Source organism: Heptranchias perlo, chromosome 25 (assembly GCF_035084215.1).
Source record: "Heptranchias perlo isolate sHepPer1 chromosome 25, sHepPer1.hap1, whole genome shotgun sequence".
In the NCBI taxonomy this organism is placed as follows: domain Eukaryota; kingdom Metazoa; phylum Chordata; class Chondrichthyes; order Hexanchiformes; family Hexanchidae; genus Heptranchias; species Heptranchias perlo.
Genome location: NC_090349.1, coordinates 7,715,872 through 7,741,033, shown reverse-complemented (window position 1 = coordinate 7,741,033; position 25,162 = coordinate 7,715,872). Strand labels below are relative to the sequence as shown.

The 25,162-nt window shown below is 44.1% G+C and overlaps 1 protein-coding gene across 1 annotated transcript in view; it reads left to right on the top strand.

Moving 5' to 3' along the window:
- Positions 1-24,510, top strand: part of LOC137342336 (phospholipase A2, minor isoenzyme-like) — a 40,318-nt gene extending 15,808 nt beyond the window's left edge. The window contains exons 3-5 of the mRNA XM_068006274.1: positions 912-1,068; positions 8,373-8,497; positions 24,392-24,510. Of these exons, the coding sequence (XP_067862375.1) occupies positions 912-1,068; positions 8,373-8,497; positions 24,392-24,510 (401 nt within the window). The remainder of the gene's footprint in view (positions 1-911; positions 1,069-8,372; positions 8,498-24,391) is intronic.
- Positions 24,511-25,162: the final 652 nt, after the last annotated feature.

The following is a 25,162-nucleotide window of genomic DNA, read 5'->3' as shown; positions in this document are numbered from 1 at the left end:
CTTCTGCTGCAAACTCTGGAATTCCCTCCCCAGACCTCGCCACCTCTCCAACTCCCTCCCTTCCTTTAAGACCCTCCTTAAATCCCACTTCTTTGGTCAAGCTTTTGGTCACCCCTTCTAATATCTCCTTCTTCATCTCACTGCTCATTTTTGTCTGATTACACCTCTGTGAGGCAACTTGGGACATTTTTCTATGTAAAAGGCACTTTATTATTACTGTTGTTGTAAGTCTTAATTTAGCATTATTGGTGGTACACTTACTGTATTTTGCTTGTTTACAATCTGCCAATTAAATTTTACTAAAGACTTAAGCCTAGAAATTACTGTTTGCTTAGCAACAGCATATTTGTAAGACATTTTTCTGTCCACTATTTTAAGAGCGATTTTAACTTATTTAATGTGAAGCGATTAATGTCTCTGCTAAAATAATAGGTGAGGAATGTCATAAAAATGCTTTCGGTGCCCTATCACAATACAATCAATAGTTTCTAGGCTCTACAGATGAAAAATAAATAAATAACTGCAGATTATGATTGAGGAAACATGCACTTGCTTTTAAATAGCTTGGCACCCACACCTGCCGAGCCCAGCCTTCTGAATGTGGGCAGACTGCATGTTCTCACTTGTGGCCTAACGTGCAGTTCAGTACCGCCCCGAATGAAGTTCTCACTCTGTCTGATGAGAAAATTTTAATTGTACTTTACTTTCTACAATTCATCTGTGCTCATCCTACAATCTCCCAGGAGAAAGCTAAAATGAATTTTTAATCACTAGTCGAGGAGATCCATTGAATTAACACCCCAAACTTGGCTGTAAATTTGAAGGATTCAAAATGTGCTGGTTTGCCAAAACAAATATGAACAGCTGCCAATATTTCTTGATATTAATATTTACTGGGTTTCTCTCCACAGCTGTTGCAAGTGCTAATATTTCACCTTATGCCATCTGGCAGTTCAGGTCGATGATTAAATGCGTGCTGCCGGACAGTTCTCCCATCCGGGATTTCAATGATTATGGATGTAACTGTGGACTTGGTGGTTCTGGAAAATACATTGACCAATTGGACAAGTAAGTCAGTTAATGCCAATACCTGACAGTCTCTATCCCGTGGGTTGCTGGCTGGTGTGATCACACCATATATTTACATTGGAACAAAATGTCAGGTTCATGGGCAACTCCTGTCTCCCTAGGCTGGGAAGCCAAGCGGGGCAGTAGGATTAATTTTGAATTGCTCTAGTAAAGTCCCCCCCCATTCCTGCCAGAAGTAACATTTAGGTGCCTCCAATGCCCTCTATAAAGATGGCTGGCTTAAAACTTTAAAAAAAAAATTCTTGTGCAGATATTTGATGGCCCAGTCCACAATCCTGGCCTGGGCAAGGGCGCCCAGGTGGGTCCAACAGCTGCCCTTGGTCAGCCAGTTTGCCTGGTTTCACTAGGCATACCTGAGCTGATTGAACTCTGCACCCCAAAGAAGGCCTGAGGTGCAGGAACTCTGACGTTCGGAGTCCCTGCCTCCGGCCTTGCCTCTCTTACGCCAAAAGCCTTGTAAAGGATGGACAGAGGCTCAGCCCCTAAGGATCACCCAGAAAACTTGGGCACAAGGCCGGGACCCGGTGTACCTGGGTCCCAGTCATTCCAGCAGGTTCCTGGCCACAACCAGGATTTTTGGGGCCTTTGTTACTAATTTTTAAAAAATTCGTTCATGGGATGTGGGCGGCGCTGGCGAGGCCGGCATTTATTGCTCATCCCTAATGGCCCTTGAGAAGGTGGTGCTGAGCTGCCTTCCTGAACCGCTGCAGTCCATGTGGTGAATTCCGTAAACTTTAATCCGTTTTAAAATTCTCAAATGCAGAATTTTGTCATTTCTCTTCTAAAACCTATAGATACTCTGATTCAGTAATCTGGTTACTTCCTCAAAGAATTCCAATAGATTGATAAAAAAACCACTTACTGCTTCTCAAGTTGTACTGATTGCACCTTATGAGCTCTGTGGGGACTCTATGAAGCTTTTGGGTATTGTTCATCAAGGCCCTTAATGGAGGAACTTTTGTGCAAACTGCTCAATGTAAGAAGAGGTAGGAAAGTAATAAGAGCAGCACCTCGACCCATCATTCTGCAATGTAAGGTGCCCAGGGGTCACCCATGTTAATCAGAGTTTAGTACCTTAACAAGAAAGAAAGAAATGTCCCACATAAGGAAAGGTTGAAACATATATCTCGATAGCAATTGCCGCTATTGGCAATCTCTTGTCTCCTTACCCCCTTCTAACACTTCATCTCACTCCTCCTTTTTCATGGCTCCCTGCACGATCAGAAAATGACCAACTCTGCATCATTTTCGCACTGCCTTTTCTCAGTTTCAGTAACAGATTTTAAATTCAATTTACCTGGCTTCTCAACTTCATCTTTTAACTACGTGCCCTGTTACAGTTCGAGCCGACTCCCAGTACTTTCCTCTTTGTAATGACCACGAGGCAATATTCATAAACAGACTTGGCCTCCTATGAGTGAAAATGTGTGCCGTTATAGCTGCTGTGAGCACGATAGTGTGCCCAAGAATACCAATTATTAACATAGTCTCTAATTGTGATATTGACCACATCTTTCTGATTTGTTCAAAAGGTGGAAAATACCACACTGTGTACAGGCTAAACTTCATAACCCAAATTTACTTACAGGTTAAATATATACTGAGTGTACAATATTTCAAGACAAGAAATCGAATCAGCCCACAAGGGGTTAAAATAGCCTATTAAAAAAGTTTACTAACTGACAGGATTTTTGGATGAAGCCACCTTTCCATAGACCTTTACAATGTGTTGTTGTACATGGATAGCATGAATTTCTAGGACACCCATGGGGTTTGGATCTCCAGCCAGAACTAAAGAAATTAGAGGATTGCCAATGCTTGAATAGTCCAAAGGCCTCTGAAGTCTGAGTTCTTTAACTATCCATGATGAAAGGCACAATGGTGCAAACTATTGCACTGAATGCTAATGAGCAGGTGTTTCTATGTCACCAGGTTTCCTACACCCTACCAACTCCTTGCGCCTGTATAATTCAATGCGTACCTACAACAAAGGCCCTCTGTATCCTGACTAATTTCCAGATCAATCAACATGGCCTGGTCCTGCAGAAAATTCATCTCCAAACTTCTATTTTAAATTTGGGTGAGGAAAGATAGTTTCTGTTTTAACCCTGGGGCCCTAAATCTCCGAGGGGGTTTCTCCCGATCTCCTGCGGCAACATAAGCAGGAGATTGGCGGAAGTCCTAGAGAAAATGCATAAACAACAACAACAAATTGCTTTTATATAGCGCCCTTAACTCGTAAAATGTCCTAAGGCACTTCCCAAGAGTGTTATCAAACAAAATTTGACACCGAGCCACATAAGGAGATTTTAGGACAGGTGATCAAAAGCTTGGTCAAAGAGGAAGGTTTTAAGGAGCATCTTAAAGGAGGAGTGAAAGGTAGAGAGGCGGAGAGGTTTAGGGAGAGAATTTAAGAGCTTAGGGCCTAGGCAGCTGAAGGCACGGCCGCCAATGGTGGAGTGATGAAAATCGGGGATGCGCAAGAAGCCAGAATTGGAGGAGCGCAGAGATCTCGGAGGGTTGTAGGGCTGGAGGAGGTTACAGAGACAGGGAGGAGTGAGGAGGGGCGAAAACGTCGGAAAACGGCCATTTGTGCTGTTTCTTCAAGGTTTCTACCGATCTTCCGCCAAAATTCAACAGGAAATCAAGACAACACCCCCCCATCCCCCAACAGACATTCCAGGCCCAGATGGGGTATATTTTTGTTGTTACTGCCTGGGGCTAAGAATCACCTGGGCGGAGAATAGAAAGGAAAATTTAGTGGAGAGGATTACACCACGGTTTCAGAACCTGCTGGATTTTCCCCACCATTGAAATTCATGAAGGAAAATCCAGCAGATTCTGTAAGGTGCATTTGAATCTCTCCCTTTTGCTCTCCACCCAGATGATTCATAAAGCCCAGGCGGCAAAGACAAAAATCTAACCATCTTTCGGAATAAACCTTAAATCGAGGCCCTGTCTGCCTTCTCAGGTGGACTCAAAAGATCCCACAGCACTATATCGAAGAAGAGCAGGGGGAGTTCTCCCCAGTGTCCTGGCCAATATTTATCACATTATTACAGCATTATCACATTGCTGTTTATGGAATCTTAGTCATAGAGCTATACGGCACGGATAGAGGCCCTTCGGCCCATCGTGTCCGTGCCGGCCATCAAGCCCTGTCTACTCTAATCCCATATTCCAGCATTTGGTCCGTAGCCTTGTATGCTATGGCATTTCAAGTGCTCATCCAAATGCTTCTTGAATGTTGTGAGGGTTCCTGCCTCCACAACCCTTTCAGGCAGTGAGTTCCAGACTCCAACCACCCTCTGGGTGAAAAAGTTCTTTCTCAAATCCCCTCTAAACCTCCCGCCTTTTACCTTGAGTCTATGTCCCCTTGTTATAGAACCCTCAACGAAGGGAAAAAGCTCCTTAGTATCCATCCTATCTGTGCCCCTCATAATTTTGTACACCTCAATCATGTCCCCCCTCAGCCTCCTCTGCTCCAAGGAAAACAAACCCAATCTTCCCAGTCTCTCTTCATAGCTGAAGCGCTCCAGCCCTGGTAACATCCTGGTGAATCTCCTCTGCACCCTCTCCAAAGCGATCACATCCTTCCTGTAGTGTGGTGACCAGAACTGCACACAGTACTCCAGCTGTGGCCTAACCAGTGTTTTATACAGCTCCATCATAACCTCCTTGCTCTTATATTCTATGCCTCGGCTAATAAATGCAAGTATCCCATATGCCTTCTTTACCACCTTATCTACCTGTTCCGCCGCCTTCAGGGATCTGTGAACTTGCACACCAAGATCCCTCTGACCCTCTGTCTTGCCTAGGGTCCTCCCATTCATTGTGTATTCCCTTGCCTTGTTAGTCCCTCCAAAGTGCATCACCTCGCACTTTTCCGGGTTAAATTCCATTTGCCACTGTTCCGCCCATCTGACCAACCCATCTATATCGTCCTGCAGACTGGGGCTATCCTCCTCGCTATTTACCACCCTACCAATTTTTGTATCATCAGCGAACTTACTGATCATACCTTTTACATTCATATCCAAGTCATTAATGTAGACCACAAACAGCAAGGGACCCAACACCGATCCCTGTGGTACCCCACTGGCCACAGGCTTCCAGTCATAAAAACAACCTTCGACCATCACCCTCTGCCTTCTGGCACTAAGCCAGTTTTGTATCCAAAGTGCCAAGGCACCCTGGATTCCATGGGCTCGTACCTTCTTGACCAGTCTCCTGTGGGGGACTTTATCGAAGGCCTCACTGAAATCCATGTATACCACATCCACTGCGTTACCCTCATCCACACGCCTAGTCACCCCCTCAAAAAATTCAATCAAATTAGTCAGACATGATCTTCCCTTGACAAAGCCATGTTGACTATCCCTGATTAATCCTTGCTTCTCCAAGTGGAGACTAATTTTGTCCTTCAGAATTTTTTCCAATAATTTTCCTACCACTGATGTTAGGCTCACTGGCCTGTAGTTCCCCGTTTTTTCCCTACTCCCCTTCTTGAATAATGGTACTACATTAGCGGTTCTCCAGTCCTCTGGCACATCCCCTGTGGCCAGAGAGGTTCTGAATATATGTGTTAGAGCCCCCGCAATCTCCTCCTTTGCCTCACACAGTAGCCTGGGATACATTTCGTCCGGGCCTGGGGATTTATCCATTTTTAGGCCTGCTAATACCTCCTCCCGCTCGATGTTAATATGTTCGAGTATATCACAGTCCCCCTGCCGTATTTCTATGTCTACATCGTCCTTCTCCATAGTGAAAACAGATGCAAAAAATTCATTTAGAACCCCTCCTACATCTGCCGGCTCCACACACAGATTGCCATTTTTGTCCCTAATGGGCCCTATTTTTTCCCTCGTCATCCTCTTACCCTTAATATACTTATAAAACATCTTAGGATTTTCCTTTATTTTGCTCGCCAGTGTTATTTCATGGCCCCTCCTTGATCTCCTAATTTCTTTTTTAAGTATCCCCCTGCACTTTTTGTACTCCTCTAGGGCTTCCTCCGTCTTTAGCCTTTTGTATCTGCCAAAAGCCCTCCTTTTTTTCCTAATCCATTCTCGTATATCCCCTGACATCCAAGGTTCCCTGGAGTTCTTGGAACCACCCTTGACCTTTACAGGAACATGTTGCCATTGTATGGTCTCAATCTCCCTTCTGAAAGACTCCCATTGCTCCGATGCGGATTTTCCTACAAGCAGCTGATCCCAGTCCATTTTGGCCAGATCCTGCCTTATCCTATTAAAATCGGCCTTCCCCCAATTTAGAACCTTTATTTCCGGCCCCTCCCTGTCCTTTTCCATGACCACCTTAAATCTCACCGAATTATGGTCACTGTCACCAAAGTGCTCACCTACTAGCACTTCTTCCACTTGGCCGGCCACATTCCCTAGAATTAGGTCCAGTACCGCCCCCTCTCTTGTAGGACTTTCTACATGCTGGCTCAAAAAGCTCTCCTGGATGCACGTTAAGAATTTTGTACCCTCTAAGCCTTTTACACTCTGAGTATCCCAGTTAATATTGGGGAAGTTGAAATCCCCCACTATTATTACCCTATTATTTGCACAATTTTCTGAGATTTGCCTACATATCTGTTCCTCTATCTCCCCCTGACTGTTTGGGGGCCTATAGTACACTCCCATCAAAGTGCTTGCCCCCTTTTTGTTTTTAAGCTCCACCCATATGGCCTCATTAGAGGAACCTGCTAATATATCATCCCTCCTTATGGCAGTAATTGATTCTTTAATTAATATTGCGACCCCCCCTCCTCTTATACCTCCCCCTCTGTCTCGCCTGAAGATTCTGTACCCCGGAATATTGAGCTGCCAGTTTTGCCCCTCCCTCAACCATGTCTCTGTGACAGCAACAATATCATACTCCCATGTGTTTATCAACACCTTCAGTTCATCCACCTTATTCGCAAGACTCCTTGCATTAAAATAGATGCCATCCAGCCTTGCCCTTACATATTTGCCCTGTCTTCCAAGCTGACTTGTTTTTTTCTCTATATTTGGCTGCACATCACCCCCTATTGTAGCTCCACTCTGTATCCCATCCCCCTGCCAAGTTAGTTTAAACCCCCCCCAACAGTGCTAGCAAACCTCCCCGCAAGGATATTTGTCCCGCTCTGGTTCAGGTGCAACCCGTCCGACTTGTACAAGTCCCACCTTCCCCAGAAGCAGGCCCAGTGATCCAGGAAACTGAAACCCTCCCTCCTGCACCAACTCTTTAGCCACGCATTCATCTGTTCTATCCTCCTATTTCTATACTCACTAGCCCGTGGCACTGGGAGTAATCCAGAGATTACAACCTTTGAGGTCCTGCTCTTTAATCTGCTACCTAGCTCCCTAAATTCTTGATGCAGGACCTCATCTCCCTTCCTACCTATGTCGTTGGTCCCAATGTAGACTACGACCTCTGCCTGCTCACCCTCCCCCTTGAGAATGCCCTGTAGCCGCTCAGTGACATCCATGACCCTGGCACCAGGGAGGCAACAAACCATCCTGGAGTCACGTTTACGGCCACAGAAACGCCTGTCTGTTCCCCTTACGATAGAATCCCCTACCACTATAGCTCTTCCACTCTTTTTCCTCCCAGCCTGTGCAGCAGAGCTACCCCTGGTGCCAGGAAGTTGGCTGCTGCTGCCTTCCCCTGATAAGTCATCCCCCTCAACAATATCCAAAGCGGTATATTTGTTTGAGAGGGGGACGGCCACAGGGGACCCCTGCACTGCCTGCCTGCTCCTCTTACTCTGCCTGGTGGTCACCCAATTACTTCCTGCCTGTACAACCTTTACCTGCGGTGTGACCATCTCACTAAACGTGCTGTGACAAATTGGCTGTTGCATTTCCTACATTATAACAGTGACTACATTTTTTTTAAAAAAGTACTTCATTGGCAGTAATGCACTTTGGGATGTCTTGAGGTTGCGTTAGATGCTACATAAATGCAAGTTCTTTCTTTCTTTAACCCACTGTATGAAATAGAGACAGAATTCCCCTAGTTCATCACACACCTCCCTTAAACAGTGTGTGGTTCTGGGAAGACTGTCGTGCAACTTGGAAATATTCAAACTGTCAGTGCTCATGAAAGCACATAAAATGGGGTGTAGGCCCCTCCTCAGGTACCTGTGGCCGCCTGGTTACGTCATCATTATGACATCATCAGGGTATGACAGCTTAGCCACTGTCAATTACAAGATACAATGAGCCAATCAGCTGTTCACTCGCCTGTCACTAAAACCGCATTCATTCACAGTGTTTCTTCATTTATAGATGCTGCTTGGAACATGATTCATGCTACAGAAAGACGAAAACTAATCACTGCAGGTTTCTGATAGACAGCCCATATATTGAACTTTATTCCTATTCTTGCTCTGGGAACAAGATCTCCTGCAGCAGTAAGTATCCAACCGTCACAGCCGTAGAAATTAGCATTACAAATCTTTAGTGATGTACACATGTTGAAGAAGGAATAAAAAAGATCTGAACATGTTATGACATATGTAAGGAATCTTACAACACCAGGTTATAGTCCAACAGTTTTATTTGAAAATCACAAGCTTTCGGAGATTATCTCCTTCGTCAGGTGATGAAGGGGATAATCTCCGAAAGCTTGTGATTTTCAAATAAAACTGTTGGACTATAACCTGGTGTTGTAAGATTCCTTACATTTGTCCACCCCAGTCCATCACCGGCATCTCCACATCATGTTATGACATCACAGCTTTTAACCAATTTTTTAAACAATTGCTTCTTGGGATATGGCAATGCTGGCAAGGCCCCATTTATTATCCATCCCTGGTTGCCTTGAGAAGGTGAGCTGGGCTTTCTCCTTGAACTGCTGCAATCCATATGGTGATAGTGCTCCCGCAATAGCGTTATTCAGGGAAAATCCATCACTTCCAAGTAATAAAAACAGAATTTAATTTATTCACGGCACACAAGACAGTGGCCCTGCGAATAACCCTCACACGTCCCTGCAATGGACTTAATACAATGAACAGATCCACAGTGCACACTTCACCCCAGTAATGGACTCAATACAATGAACAGATCCACAGTGCACACTTCACCCCTAAACACTGCCTCTTTGTTATTCTGGTTTTCCCAATATTTTTCCACAAAATTATGAAAGAAAAGACCCTAATGTTTAAAAATTTAATAGATGTGTTTCAAAACAGGTGGCTTGTCAGGAACCAGGACAAGGTTTTTGAAACTTCAATCCAAACCCCCCTCCCACCCAAAATATTCTGGATATTTATACATTTTCAAGTTCTATTTTCCTTAAACACTAACTCTGATATGTCACGAGAGCAGAGTAAAACTAAATATATTAGTGTCTGGCCTGAATAATTTGACTTATTCACAGCACACAAGACAGTCACTAGCATGGTGAACATTATCACTACTACAAATGTGCAGCATTCGCATGTGGAGCCCAATTATACATTTTCCCACAACATTTGGTACTAATATTTCCGTTTTGTTCTTTGGTGACTAAATTGATGTGCGCACCGAACGCAAATTGACTATTAAAGTAAATGGAAGAGAAATAAATATCCATCAAATTGTTTTTATAACCAACATAAAAAGGAAAAACAAATCGTGTGCCTTTTCCCAATCCCTCTCTCACTTGCAGGATACAAGTATTTTTCAAATATTACAGTCTTTTCCACCATTATTCTAGGGAAAATATTAGGAAGTCTAGAATAAGAATTATCCCTTTAAAGAATTAAAGGGTAGGTTAGAAAAAAAATCTACACACAGACGATGGATAAAATGTGGAATTCTCTTCCACAAATCATGTGGAAGCAAAGGCCATAATTGTTTCTAAAAAGGGAATTATATAGTTGCTTGATAAACAGGAATATTAAAGGGTATGGGGAGTGAGCGGAAACATAGGATTAGACCAGGTGACTCAGATAGAGAAAGCTACCAATGTAGACTTGATGGGCTGAATGTCCTGTTCCTGTGCTGCAATACGCTATGATTTGATGATTCTAAGAAGGAGGTGATCTGAGCCTCTCCAAGCAACCCCCAGGTATTTACATAGAATTACACAGAATGTACAGCACTGAAACAGGCCACTCGGTCCAACTGGTCTATGCCGGTGTTTATGCTCCACAAGAGCCCCTCCCACCCTTCTTCATTTAACCCCATCCTTCTATTCCTTTCTCCCTCATGTACTTATCTGGCTTCGCCTTTAAATGCATCAATGCTAGTCGCCTCAACTACTCTTTGTGGTAACAAGTTCCACATTCTCACCACTCTCTGGGTAAAGAAGTTTCTCCTGAATTCCCTATTGGATTTATTAGTGATTTACTAGCAGCTACAATTGGCCTCTAATTGACCTTAACTCGTTAGAAGCAACTCCACTGACCGGGATTTACCCATTTAGATCATTTCCCAAGATGCATCGGTAGCATTCAGGTAGCCAATTGATGGAATGCTCGGTCTCTAACTAAATTTGTTTGATTGTTTGTCAGAAATTCTTGGAAGTCAAGTTAGAGGACAGATTTTGAAAGATTTATTCAAGTAAAGTTTATATTGAGCACTTTACAAACAGACTAGTTGTGTGTATAATATGACACGCTGTACTGGTTACACGACTGTTACAGCTTTTGTTGGTTTGGGATTATAAGAATTTTATAAACGATAGAAAGTGTATTTAGCTGAGAGACAAAGGGCAGAATTTTCACCTCCAGCCAGGAAGGGAGCGGGTGGGGGGGTGATTTACGGGTGCAAAACCCTGAAGGTAAGTTGGCGAGTCTCAATCTATGATTATAACCTTAATGAGGCCAATAAATTTTACTTCCGGGTTTCACGCCCAGCAGCCAGCCTGATTGACAGGCTAGCTGGCTGTCGGGCAGGAAGGCCTGCAGCACGGTCTGCAGTCGGGGATTGGAGGGAGGGAGGGAGGGAACATAGGCCGGGGAAGACATCGGGGTGGGAGCCTGGGAGGAGTTTGAGGTTCCAGGGAGGAAATTGGGGGTCCGGGGAGAAGATTGGAGGTCGGTGGAGGTCGGGTGAAGAGTCGGAGGTAGGTGGGGGGGTGGTCTACCATGGGGGGGGGGGGTGGGGGGCACGGTTGATCGCGGGGTTCCTGTCGGCCAGGTGAGCTTGTTGGGCCTGGATGAAGCACTCCTGCTCCTCCGGGCCCACAAGCCTTGCAATAAAGGCACTCAGCTCATGGATCTGGTCCTTCCTGCCTGCTTTCACCTGAGGTGAATCAGAAGCGATGGGAAACCCGAACAGGTTAGGTTAAATTGATTTTAATGTTCCAATACACAAAATATTAAGTACCTCTAGCATTTCAATGAGGTACATTGTCCTTTTAAGTTTTGGCCTGCTGGCTTTAAGTGGGGGCGGGACATCCTGGTGTCTGCTGTCGACGTGCATACAAACCTGCCTGGGTTAAACCCATTAGTGGACAAGTTGGAGCTGGGACGTGGTCTCACTCCAAAAAACTGTTATTTTAACCTCCCGCCCGCCCCCAACCCACCCATTCTTGGGGGTTAAAATTTACCCCAATTTGTCTTTCCTCAGCCTTAATTTCATTTTTTAAAAAAAAAGTACAAATGAGTTGAATTTTAAAAATAAGTAGATGCCTTTGCAGCAGTGCTTTATCGATATTAATTAGAATGTTTACATTTTCTAACAGCTGTGAGATAGAGAGAGAGAACGAGACAGAGAGACAGACAGATTGACAGAAAGATAGAGACTGAGAGAGACTAACACAGAGATACATGTCCAGGAACCAATGATAAAACACCAAATTCAATATTTGCAGAGATTTCTTAGAAAATTATAGACGACTGCTGCCAAATGCTCCCCGATGCTACCCCCTCCCCCCAACGATGCTGGATTCCCCCCCCCCACTGATAGTGGAACCCCTGATCCCCCCCCAATGTTGTCCATATCCTCCCACCTCCCCCCTCACCGCCCCTCTGATTTCATTCACTGCCCACGATCTCTCCCTCCCTCCCTCCTCTCAGATTCATGGCTCCTTTCCCTCCCGACAGACAGCCAGTCTGTCTGTCTGTCAATCTGGCTGCCGGGCGCGTGGGAAACCCAGAAGCACAAATACATACCATCAGTTGAGTTGCGATCGCAGATTGCGACGCGCTCATTTGGTTTCCGGGTTCCCCACCCGAATGTCTGCGGACACGCTGGGTTCCCGGCTCTGAACTAAAATCATACCCCAGATGTCTACCTCCAAATGGTGCACAAAATCTTGCTGTGTGTTCTCAGCATTAAAATGATAAAAAAGTAAGCACGAATAGGTAAAGCAATATCTATAATATATTCAAAATCATTCATCCGTGTACACTTCCTGTGTACAAAACTTGACTTCACATTTTTGTCATACTTTTGTGTCAACTTTTTCCATCATAAATTTCTATGTCTATATTTATAATGGCAACTGACTATGTAAACTTGTCACACTATAATTACACTCTCCTGTAGTGCCTCAATTTTGCATCTTCCAGCTCCTCAGTCTCCACTGCAGAGAAATCCTCTGATCCAGCAAACTCCATTTCTCTGCTCCCAAATTGGCATAAGCTTTGCTATTTAACTATAAATAATAATATCAAATCAAAGTATTATATAAAACTAAGGTCAGAATGTATGACTTTAAAATGGGGGCTCGATTACATCTATGCACTCAGTTTAGCCCCAGGCCCTCCAGCCCCGCTTCATTTAAAACTACACTTGATCTCGACTCCCATTTTCAACTCCATGGCTGATTGGGTAATATATTAAATAAAGGCGACTTATTTACAGTTTTCAAAGAATAATGGGCAGAATTGTGGAATTCAGTCCCCAAAGCCCTAGTAAAAATCTCAGAATAGCATTTAATCAAAATGGAATTTGTCTTATTCGGGCACTGTAAATCAGTGGCTCTGATGCTATCCATTACACGGCATAAACACCTCCACAGTTGTCAGACATTGAATTCCCTTGTGAGCAATGCCATGGGAGATCTGCTAGTAAAGTTAATAAATTACAAGACACAGTCATCAATGGCCTGATCACATTTTCTAGCCGAGTCTTTGACAGATGAGGACTTGAGATATAAAAAGCCCTTCACTGACCCAATGGACAGCCAGTATGTGGATCAGTTTAACATTACACACAGTAAAACCTGCCTTAGATGCCAATATTGATTCCCGTTTACAAATGTTGGAGAAACTTGTGTGAAATGCTTGAAAAAAGGTCCATAAGAACAGGTCTCTAATTATCATCCCTGACAAGTGGCTTTCCTGGCAGCTCAATTGGCAAACCCTTTAAGGGATTAAGCCCTACAGACTATGAAGATCGCAGATTTTGATCCCCATTCTGTGCTGAGTTAGCTAATCTTAAGCAGGGTAATTAACGGTGAGCCTGATGTTAAAATTGGATAGCCATGTGGTAAAGGATAGAATACGGGAGCCGGGTCTTTAGTTGTTTCCAAGCCTTTATTCAGAGATTCCCCTTACACCCACACCACACCCTAGATAAGCTGTCCTATAAAAAGGATACAAGGGAGTCCCCAATTGATACCCACCACCTGAATACAATTAACACTCATTGATATAACATCACCTTTCTGAGATGACCTAGTACAATTCACTGGGATGGGAGTAACACTCTAAATAGGACTGTTGATTTAAAGTTATACCAGACCCACTCTGTTTAATGTCTAAACAGGGGGTTTTAAATTCTACTCTAATCTTATTAATGACAAATTTCTCAAATTCCACAGTAGCACCCCATAAGAACTCATTAACATGCATCGTGAAGATGCCTGAAAGTTTTCCGTTATGGTATCGATAAAACATTGCAGGATCTGTTTTTGGTTGAACACAACCTATTTTCAGCAAAACAGATCTCACTGAAAAATACCATACCCTGGAAGCATCATTCAGGCCAAAGGTGCATTTGTTTAGTTTCCATAGTTTTCCTTCCACATCTGCTGCCTCTTTCCAACTATCTAACTCCCTTTGTTTTGCATTTCTTACTCATTTATCCTCAAGTTTATTGGCAGCCACGTAAACTTCACGATCGTGAGGACTTCTGCTTCTAGTTCTGTTACGTGATTGTTCTGTGGTCTTTGTTTTATTGTCTGACCTAGTCAAGTTATGTCCTCTATTTCCACTTCTATTTCTGTAGGCACTACTACTGCGAGATCTCCCTCTTTCATCTCTAATTCGTGATCGTTTTCTGACGTGAGATTCATTTCCGGACTCCCTATCACTACTTGTATTCCGCTTTCATACTCTCCACTCTTTTACCCCATTCTGCCAGTCCATGAACTTTGCTTCATGGCCATCATCCTGATCATTCAACCAATATTTATTCCTACCAGTAGCGTTGCCTGTATGTCCCAAAATTGTTGCATCCCTCCATTCATTAGTCCCTTCTGGAACATATGTTACTTGTGCACCTACTTTGGGTAATTGTTCTGTGGGTGTGATAACTCTGTCATGTTTTTCTTGATCACTGACATTACCACTGTCCAGCCCTTGATCTACCTCACTCTGTACCTCAGGAACCTCATCAAAAAAATCATGAACATTGGAGGCACAAGGGGGGGGGAAAAAAAAATTGGATAGGATCTATTATTGGGTGGGGGTAGCGCGAACCGCTATTATCCTGTGCTCAATGGCCCCTGCGCAGGCAGAACAAGACATTTGAGAGGCCTGAGGACTTACCTTCAAGCAATGTTCCAAATCAGCGTTGACACAAGGATTCAATGCAATTCACACTCTCCACCAGCAAGGGGAGCCTGAATCCCTCAAAGGCAAACTGCCTCTTAAAAATCTCTTAAAAGTTGCTGGTACCTGTTATTTGCTGAAAATAACAGTCTGCTGTCTGCACGGAGTCTGAGCAGAGATCAGACATCGCACACGTAAAACACAGATGCTAGTCCCGTCCCTATGTTTACAAACTGATGAGTTATGTTAAAATATTGAATAAAGGTTGCGCACCACTAAATCCCACATCCTCCATCTGCACGCCAGACCTCACCAATCTGCCGATCTGAGATGGTACCAGGCCTGCGAGAGTGCGTACACCAAGGTTCTCTGCTGATGCACTAGAGACCTTGGTGCAAGAGGTGGACAGAAGGAGGGGCATCCTATATCCGCGGCGGGGGGGGGGGGGGACACAGCAAGAGGCCCTCCAGACATACGCCCAAAAGGCAGTGGGAGGCAGCGGGGTACAAAGTCAATGCCAGGTGCACAGCATCACAAACATGGATGCAGTGCAGGAAGAAGTTCAATGCTTTGACAAGAGTGGTCAAGGTGAGTGGGGTCAAATGTCAAGTGGTGTCTCCTACCAACTGCACCACTAGCCGCATCCACTGCTCCACACACTACACCCCCCTATCACACACATACCAACAAACTCTTTCTATCAGTACTCAACTCTTCCAACCAGATGCTTCCTCTCATATTACCACCGTTGCAAGCCGCCCACCCACAACTCACAGGCCACACACAATGGCAGCTATTCAACCTTGAAAAGCAAGTCACCCAGACACACGTCCTGCTTGCTTGCAGGAGAAGCTGGTGCATAACAGGATGCAGCAAGTGGCTGTGGCATTTAGCCCCTCGAGCCTGTTCCGCCATTCAATGAGATCATGGTGGACCTGTGACCTAACTCCATATTCCTAACTCTGCCTGAGCCCCATATCCCTTAATTCCTTTGGTTCACTGAAATCTAGCAATCTCAGATTTAGAATTCACAATTGAGCTAGCATCAGCTGCTGTTTGTAGAAGATTGTTCCAAACTTTTCCCACCCTTTGCATGTAGAAGTATTTCCTAACTTCACTCCTGCACGTCCTGGCTCTAAATGTTAGGCTATGTCCCCGCGTCCCAGTATTCAAGTATAGGAGTATTCAAACACAGTTACAAACGTATCGGCACCCAGAAGCAATAATCCAGCAATTAACCTGTAAATCTTGCATGGTCCCTTTAGATAGTGCTGGTGGGGGTCCTCCAGGCACGCTAAGACACGTTCAGATGGATGTGGTTAAGACTGTGCATTGAGTTAAGCGTTAGACACCATTTTGGAACTTATCACTTTAAATCAGCGTTGCGCACATTTTCTCCTTACATTACATGCTTCCGGCATTCGGTATTTGCGCACGCGCTAACTCCTATACCAAGATGGCGTCCAGCACACGTCACGCTGGATACGTGTGTGCGCATCCAAGAAGACACCGTGCGTAGTGCCGAAACAATGGCCGCTAGGCGGCTGAATTTCAGGCCCATAGAACTGTAATATTCCTTAACCGTGCGTCAATCCTCACTACTTAGTGAATCAGAATAACATTTCAGCCAATCGACCCCGCATACAGTTGAAATACATGCACAATCTAACACCACACAATTAAAGGAATCTGCAACTAATACATTCATCAGAGGATTAAAACTCCTAGAATCATAGAATCATAAAAAGGTTGCAGCACGGAAGGAGGCCATTCGGCCCATCGAGTCCGCGCAGGCTCTATGCAAGAGCAATCCAGCTGGTCCCACTCCCCCGCCCTATCCCCGTAGCCCTGCAATTTTTTTCATTTCACGTATTTATTCAGTTCCCTTTTGAAGGCCACGATTGAATCTGCCTCCACCATCCCCTCGGGCAGTGTATTCCAGATCCTAACCACTCGCTGTGTAAAAATGTTTTCCCTCATGTCACCTTCGGTTTTTTTGCCAATCACCTTAAATCTATGTCCTCTGGTTCTTGACCCTTCCATCAAAGGGAACAGTTTCTCTCTATTTACTCTGTCTAGACCCTTCATGATTTTGAATACTTCTATCAAATCTCCTCTCAACCGTCTCTGTTCCAATGAGAACAATCACAGCTTCTCCAGTCTATCCACGTATCTAAAGTCCCTCATCCCTGGAATCTTTCTAGTAAATCTCTTCAGCACCCTCTCTAAGGCCAGCACCCTCTCTAAGGCCTTCACATCTTTCCTAAAGTGCGGTGCCCAGAACTGGACACAATATTCAAGTTGTGGCCGAATCAATGTTTTATAAAGGTTCATCATGACTTCCATACTTTTGAACTCTATGCCTCTATTTATTTTTCTTTATTTGTTCACGGGAAGTGGGCGCCGCTGGCAAGGCCAGCATTTATTGTCTATCCCTGATTGCCCTTGAGAAGGTGGTGGTGAGCCGCCTTCTTGAACCGCTGCAGTCCGTGTGGTGATGGTTCTCCCACAGTGCTGTTAGGTAGGGAGCTCCAGGATTTTGACCCAGTGACGATGAAGGAACGGCGATATATTTCCAAGTCGGCTGGTATGTGACTTGGAGGGGAATGTGCAGGTGGTGTTGTTCCCATGTCCCTGTTGCTCTTGTCCTTCTAGGTGGTAGAGGGTTTGGGAGGTGCTGTCGAAGAAGCCTTGGCGAGTTGCTGCAGTGCATCCTGTGGATGGTACACACTGCAGCCACTGTGCGCCGGTGGTGAAGGGAGTGAATGTTCAGGGTGGTGGATGGGGTGCCAATCAAGCGGGCTGCTTTGTCCTGGATGGTGTCAAGCTTCTTGAGTGTTGTTGGAGCTGCACTCATCCAGGCAAGTGGAGAGTATTCCATCACACTCCTGACTTGTGCCTTGTAGATGGTGGAAAGGCTTTGGGGAGTCAGGAGGTGAGTCACTCGCCGCAGAATACCCAGCCTCTGACCTGCTCTTGTAGCCACAGTATTTATGTGGCTCGTTCAGTTAAGTTTCTGGTCACTGGTGACCCCCAGGATTTTGATGGTGGGGGATTCGGCGATGGTAATGCTGTTCAATGTCAACGGGAAGTGGTTAGACTCTCTCTTGTTGGAGATGGTCATTGCCTGGCACTTGTCTGGCATGAATGTTACTTGCCACTTATGAGCCCAAGCCTGGATGTTGTCCAGGTCTTGCTGCATGCGGGCACGGACTGCTTCATTATCTGAGGGGCTGCGAATGGAACTGAACACTGTGCAATCATCAGCCAACATCCCCACTTCCGATCTTATGATGGAGGGAAGGTCATTGATGAAGCAGCTGAAGATAGTTGGGCCTAGGACACTGCCCTGAGGAACTCCTGCTGCAATGTCCTGGGGCTGAGATGATTGGCCTCCAACAACCACTACCATCTTCCTTTGTGCTAGGTATGACTCCAGCCACTGGAGAGTTTTCCCCTGATTCCCATTGACTTCAATTTTAATAGGGCTCCTTGATGTCAAGGGCAGTCACTCTCACCTCACCTCTGGAATTCAGCTCTTTTGTCCATGTTTGGACTAAGGCTGTAATGAGGTCTGGAGCCGAGTGGTCCTGGCGGAACCCAAACTGAGCATTGATGAGCAGGTTATTGGTGAGTAAGTGTCGCTTGATAGCACTGTCGACAACACCTTCCATCACTTTGCTGATGATTGAGAGTAGACTGATGGGGTGGTAATTGGCCGGATTGGATTTGTCCTGCTTTTTGTGGACAGGAAATACCTGGGCAATTTTCCACTATGTCGGGTAGATGCCCATCATTCCTCCACTGGTCATACGGTTCAAACCCTGAGAAGATCGGAGGGAAACCGTACCTCGACGATTTAAACTTGCTTTCTGCCATTTTCCACAATGGCCACTAGGCTTAAGTTTTGTTTTAAGTCCAAAAAAAAATCATACTTTCCAGCCTTCACCTTTAGGCAACCATCCTCTGCTACCATGTTAAAATTGGATAGTCATGTGGTAAAGGATAGAATACTAAAGCCTGGTCTCTCGTTGTTTCCAAGCCTTTATTCACAGAGATTCCCCTTACACAAAGACCACACCCTAGATAAGCTCTCCTATAAAAAAGATATGAGAGAGTCCCCAATTGATACCTGAATACAATTAACACCCATTGATATAAACCATACCTAATGGGCCGGATTTTCCTGTGAAAATAACGGCGAGGCTAACAGGGCTCATAGTTATTTCTGTGCATCTGGAACAGCAACTTCCAGTGACCACACATGCGCAGTCAGATATGGAAATCCAGAAATTGCTCTACCAGATGCCCTGCTCCTCCGTAAACTGCGCGAGAGCAGCATCTCTCTGGCTGACTCACCGCTCAAATTTATTAAACAGCATGAAGTTCCAGCACTGACCTGATGGATACTTTTAGTTCTAGAATTAAATTAATACTCACAAATAAATAAATAAATAAATACAAACTAGACATGGCCGTGCAGGCTGTGTGTCAGGACTGTGATATGTGGGAGTTTGTGGACAGCGAGACAGCTGCAGAAATGTCTGTGCCTTGTGTCACTCCAGCTCAGAGTCCTTGAGCTGGAGTGCAAGTTAGAGATACTCTAGCACATAGCTCAGCAGGGAGGTAGAGAAGGAGGTCCCGCAGACACTGGTCCTATCCAACAGTTATAATGTAGTTTCAACCCGTAAGGATAAGGATGTAGGCTGCGGGGTGGACAGCCAGGATGATAACCATGGCACCGTGGAGCAGGAGGCAGTCCAAGGAGGGGTGGAGCAGAATGGAAAGATTGTAGTCAAAGGGGATTCGATAATCAGGGGGATAAATAGCGTCCTCTGCAGTCACGACCGAGAGTCCAGGAGGGTCTGTTGCATACCTGGTGCATGGGTAAACGATATCTCCGAGCATCTGAAGAGGAACTTGGAAAGGGACGGGAAAGATCAGGTTGTCGTGGTCCATGTTGGGACCAATGATACAGGGAAGATAAGGGAGGAGGTCCTGCTACGGGAATATCAGAATCTAGGAACTAAATTATAAAGCAGGACTCATGGGTGGTAATCTCAGGATTACTACCCGAACCACGTGCTAATTGGCATAAGGATAGACAGATCAGAAAGGTGAATGTGTGGCTGAAAGAGTGGTGTGGGAAGGAGGGGTTCCATTTCATGGGACACTGACACCAGTACTGGGACAGGAAGGAGCGGTATCTTGGGGAGGGGCTGCATCTGAACCAGAATGGGACCAGAGTCCTAGCAGAAAGAATAATTAGGGCTGTCAAAAGGCTTTAAACTAGTAAGATTGGGGGGGGGGGGAGGGGCAGGGATCTGGGGAAGAAAACATAAGTCTGAAGAAAAAAAAATGGCGAATGAGAGTAAAGGTCAGACCAGGTTAAGGAATAAGGGTAAAATAAATGGTCAGGGAACAAATACAGTTATAGGATACAAGCTCAAAATGACTCTTAAAAACAAAGGGAGGGGAACAATTACTAAAAATAAATTAAATTGCCTGTACAGCAATGTGCACAGCATCCAAAACAAAATGGGGGAACTGGAGACAATAATTCATAGAGAGGAGCCAGATGTGGTAGGGATAATTGAAACATGGTTACATAAGGAACAGGACTGGCAGTTAAATATTGCAGGATATAATGTATTTGGAAAGGATGGGGAAGGAAGAAGGGGGTGGGGTAGCTGCACTAATTAGAGATAACATAATGGCAGCAGAAAAAAGGGACATAAATAACATTAAGATAGAAACAGAATCCATATGGATTGAGACAAAGGATAAGAAGGGATCGATCACGTTAATAGGCATATTCTATAGACCACCTAATAGTGGAAGGGAAGTGGAGGAGAAATATGTAGGCAAATCTAAAAAATGATTATTATTTGATGTTTTTTACTCATAAGAGATTTTAACTACCCCCAAATAAACTGGTAAGAAGAGGTAGGGAAAGGAGAAAAGGGAATGGAGTTTTTACAATGTGTACAGGAATCCTTTCTACCCAGTATGTGAGAAGCCCAACAAGAGAGGAATCACTACTGGATCTAGTAATGGGAAATGAACCAGAGCAGATAAGCGAAGTAAGCACAGGGAAACATCTAGGCAATAGCGATCACGACATAATATGGTTTAAAATAATGATTGCGAAAGACGAAGACCAAAGTAATAGATTGGAAAAAAGCTAATTTTGAGGAGATGAGAGTGGAACTAGGGCAGACAAAGAAATAGAACAGCAATGGATAATATTCAAAACGGCGATCAACAGAGTTCAGGAGAAATGTAAACCTCTAAAAAGCAAGACCAAACTAGCCAATAATGAAATACCATAGATAAATAAAGAGATAAGGGTAAAATTGAAACTAAAGAAAAAGGCATACTCTAAGTACACAGACAATAAAGGAAAGGCTGACAAAAGGGAATACGAAGAGGATAGGAAAGAAGTCAAAAAAAATTAGGAAAGAAAAGAGGAACCATGAGATTAAATTATGAAGGAATATAAAAATCAGTAGTATTCTACAGACAAATAAATAACAAAAGAAAAATCAGGATAGCGATAGGGCCACTAAGGGATGCACAAGATAAACTCACAGGTAATGAGAGTGAAATGGCAGAAATATTGGAATATTTACTTTGCCTCTGTATTTACCAGGGAGACTAACAAGGTGGGCAGGGCATTAGAAGAAGAGATTAAAAAAGAGATGAAAACATTTAAGCTGGAAAGGGGGGAGATAATTGATAAACTAATCAAACTTAGGGAGGATGACCATGTTCCAGAGGGATTGCATCCGCGAATATTAGAAGTAGAAATAGAGGCACTATTACATATAAACAGTAATTCACTAGAAAAGGGAATAGTGGCAGATGACTGGCAGATAACTAATGTGATTCCTATATTTAAAAAGGGAGATAGAACAAGTCCAGGGAACTATAGACCAATTAGCTTAACATCGGTGGTAGGAAAGATAATGGAATCTTTACACAAAGATGTCATAGAAAAACATCTAGAAATGGAAAATATAATAAATAACAGTCAGCATGGATTTCAGAAGGGAAGGTCATGCATGACCAACCTTATTGAATTCTTTGAAGTAACAGAAAAGGTAGGCAAGGGTAATGTAGTAGATGTAATATATTTGGATTTTCAAAAGGCCTTCGATAAGGTACTGCATTATAGACTCATGGCTAAGGTCAGAGCATGTGAAGTCAGGGGACAGGTAGCAAAATAGATAGCAAGTTGGCGACAAAACAGAAAAGAGAATAGAGGTTGAGGCTAATTACTTAGACTGGCAAAAGGTGGGAAAGCTGGTAATAGTTCTGCTGCTGCCATTTGCAGCTGCTACTGTTCAATCTTTTGTTTCTTAACCTGTCCCATTATCACCCTCCTTGCCTTGCACCTTCATCCCTTTTGTCATTTAATCACTCGTGCCCTCCACCCTATCAGAAACCTTCCCTCCCTCCCCCCTTTCCCTGGCTCTGTTCTTGCTCAAATACTTTAACTCTTTTAACATCTTCCAGTTCTGACGAAAGGTCTTTGACCTGAAACGTTAACTCTGTTTCTTTCTCCACAGATGCTGCCTGACTTGCTGGGCTTCTCCAGCATTTTCTGTTTTTATTTCAGATTTCCAGCATCCGCAGTATTTTGCATTTGAAAAGGTGGGAAGTGGTTTGGTGCTGGGACCACAGTTGTTCACAATTTACATTCACAATTTGAATTTGGGAATCCGAAGTACAATTTCAAAATTTGCAGATGACACCAAATTGGGGGGTGTAGTTAATACAAAGGAAGAATGCGTCAATATGCAAGAGGACATCAAGAAACTTGCAAAATGGGCATGAAATTGGCAAATGAATTTCAATATAGACAAGTGTGAGATGGTATATTTTGGTAGGAAGAATAAGGAGGCCACATACTGCTTGGATAATAACAGTCTAAATGGGATAGAGGAACAAAGGGACCTAGGGGTACAGATACACAAATCACTAAAAGTAGCGACACAAGTTAATAAGGCCATAAAAAGGACAAGTCAAGCACTGGGGTTCATTTCTAGAGGGATAGAATTGAAAAGCAGGGAAGTTATGTTAAACTTGTATAGAACCTTGGTAGACCACACATGGAGTATTGTGCACAGTTCTGGTCTCCATATTATGGAAAGAATGTAAAGGCATTGGAGAAGGTGCAAAAAAGATTCTCAAGGATGATACCAGAACTGAGAGGATATCCTTATCAGGAAAGGCTGAACAGGCTGGGGCTCTTTTCTTTAGAAAAGAGATGGCTGAGGGGTGACCTGATAGAGGTCTTTAAGATAATGAAAGGGTTTGATGGGGTAGACATACAGAAAATGTTTCCACTTGTGGGAGTCCAAAACTGGAGGTCATAAATATAAAATTGTCACTTATAAATTCAATTGGGAATTCAGGAGAAACTTCTCTACCCAAAGAGTGGTAAGAATGTGGAACGCGCTACTACAAGGAATAGATGAGGGAAAAGCATAGATGCATATAAGGGAAAGCTAGAAAGGCACATGAGGGAGAAAGGAATATACGGTTATGCTGATAGGATTAGATGAAGTAGAGAGGGAGGAGGATCGTGCGGAGCATAAACGCCGGTGTAGATCAGTTGGGCCGAATGGCCTGTTACTGTGCTGTAGTTTCGATGTAACTCGATATACACTAATCTCGCGAAAAAGAGGTACATCAAGTCTAAGCACACTTTTAACAGCATGGTGAGTCTTAATTACTGTCAAACCACCTCTAGAGCACTAAAAATTAACTTTTACAAGTGTGGAGTCTCATTCCTTCAGATTTGAATTCTTGTTGGACATTTAAAAAAATATTTTTTTTACTTTTTCCTTCTGTCTCCTTTACTTCTGTCTCTTAATTCAATAGTTCTTCCCCTCTCTTTATTTCGCTTTCTGTACCTGATTGACATTAAATTCACTATTCCAACTTACACTTCCTGGTTCTAACTGCGCTGCTCATTAACATGCTTCAATCTGATTGGTTAAGGGGATAGACAGCTGCTTGCCCCATTCACACAGTTCTCAGATGCTCGGGAGAGGGGGGTCACATTGAATTGAGGGCCTCGTGAGAGGAACGTGCCATGCAAAAGACCATGAAAAGTCTATGGGCAAGTGCAAGTCTAACAAACAGCGGGCGCCGTTCGTTTGCCGCTTACAGGAAAATCCGGCCCATTATAATTTGTCTCCGTGCCAGTGGGACTCAGGAGGTAACAATTCAGCCAGGTTCATATTCCTAATTATCATCCAGTGACCCCCCCCCACCCCCCTACAACCCACTGGAAGGTGCTCAGTTGGGTGAGGAGAGGATTGGGCTCAGCTGGAACTGATTGAATAGTGGGCTGACACTCACGGACTAGGCTCATTCATGACGAATAATCACTTGGATGATGAGGTACCAGAAGATGGCATGTACCCGTGAAACCATACTCCAGCAACAGCTTTCAGGAATGGGCGGGAATTGTTTTAATCGTCCAGTTGAAGTGTCTGGCCTTTACTTGATGATTGTGGTGCGGTGATGTAGGTACAAACCCAGGACACGCCATACTGTAACTACCAATTTTGTCTTTTTCAGGCAAGAATAACCCCTGTGAGACTGATATTTGTAATTGTGATCGCACGGCAGCCATGTGCTTGTCTACCGCTCCATATAACCCTCAATATAAAGATCTGGACAAGGAACACTACTGCTGAGAGTTGATGTGGAGATGAAGAAATATTAATAAAGCTTTCTTCTCTGTTTCTTTGTCTGTTGCTTTTCTGGTGGAAATCATTACAAATACATACAGAAAAGGAAAAAAAATATTGCGCTACACTGGAATCCCGATATAGCGAACAGATTGGTCAAAAACCCAAATGGTCAGTATAACCAACAGATTGATGTTTCAGAAGAGAGCAATCCGCACTGTGTACTGCCGATCCTACAATCTCAATTGTTAAATTTAAATCTGAGATAGATAGCTTTTTGGCAACCAAAGGTATTAAGGGATATGGGCCAAAGGCAGGTATATGGAGTTAGATCACAGATCAGCCATGATCTTATCAAATGGCGGAGCAGGCTCGAGGGGCTGAATGGCCTACTCCTGTTCCTATATTCCTATGTTCCTAGATCCCATGGTCCTCGACTGTTGATCCCATGATCCCTATTTGTACTGTACCAAGAATCCCACAATCCCCAATGTATACAGTACTCCCACAATCTGGATCTGTATTGTACTCCTGCTCCCACAATCTCCAACGTGTACTGTTGATCCATGATCCTGGGTCTACACAGCTGATCTCATGATCCCCAGTGTATACTGTCCTGCTGAACACATGATACCTGATCTACACTGCTGATGTGTGA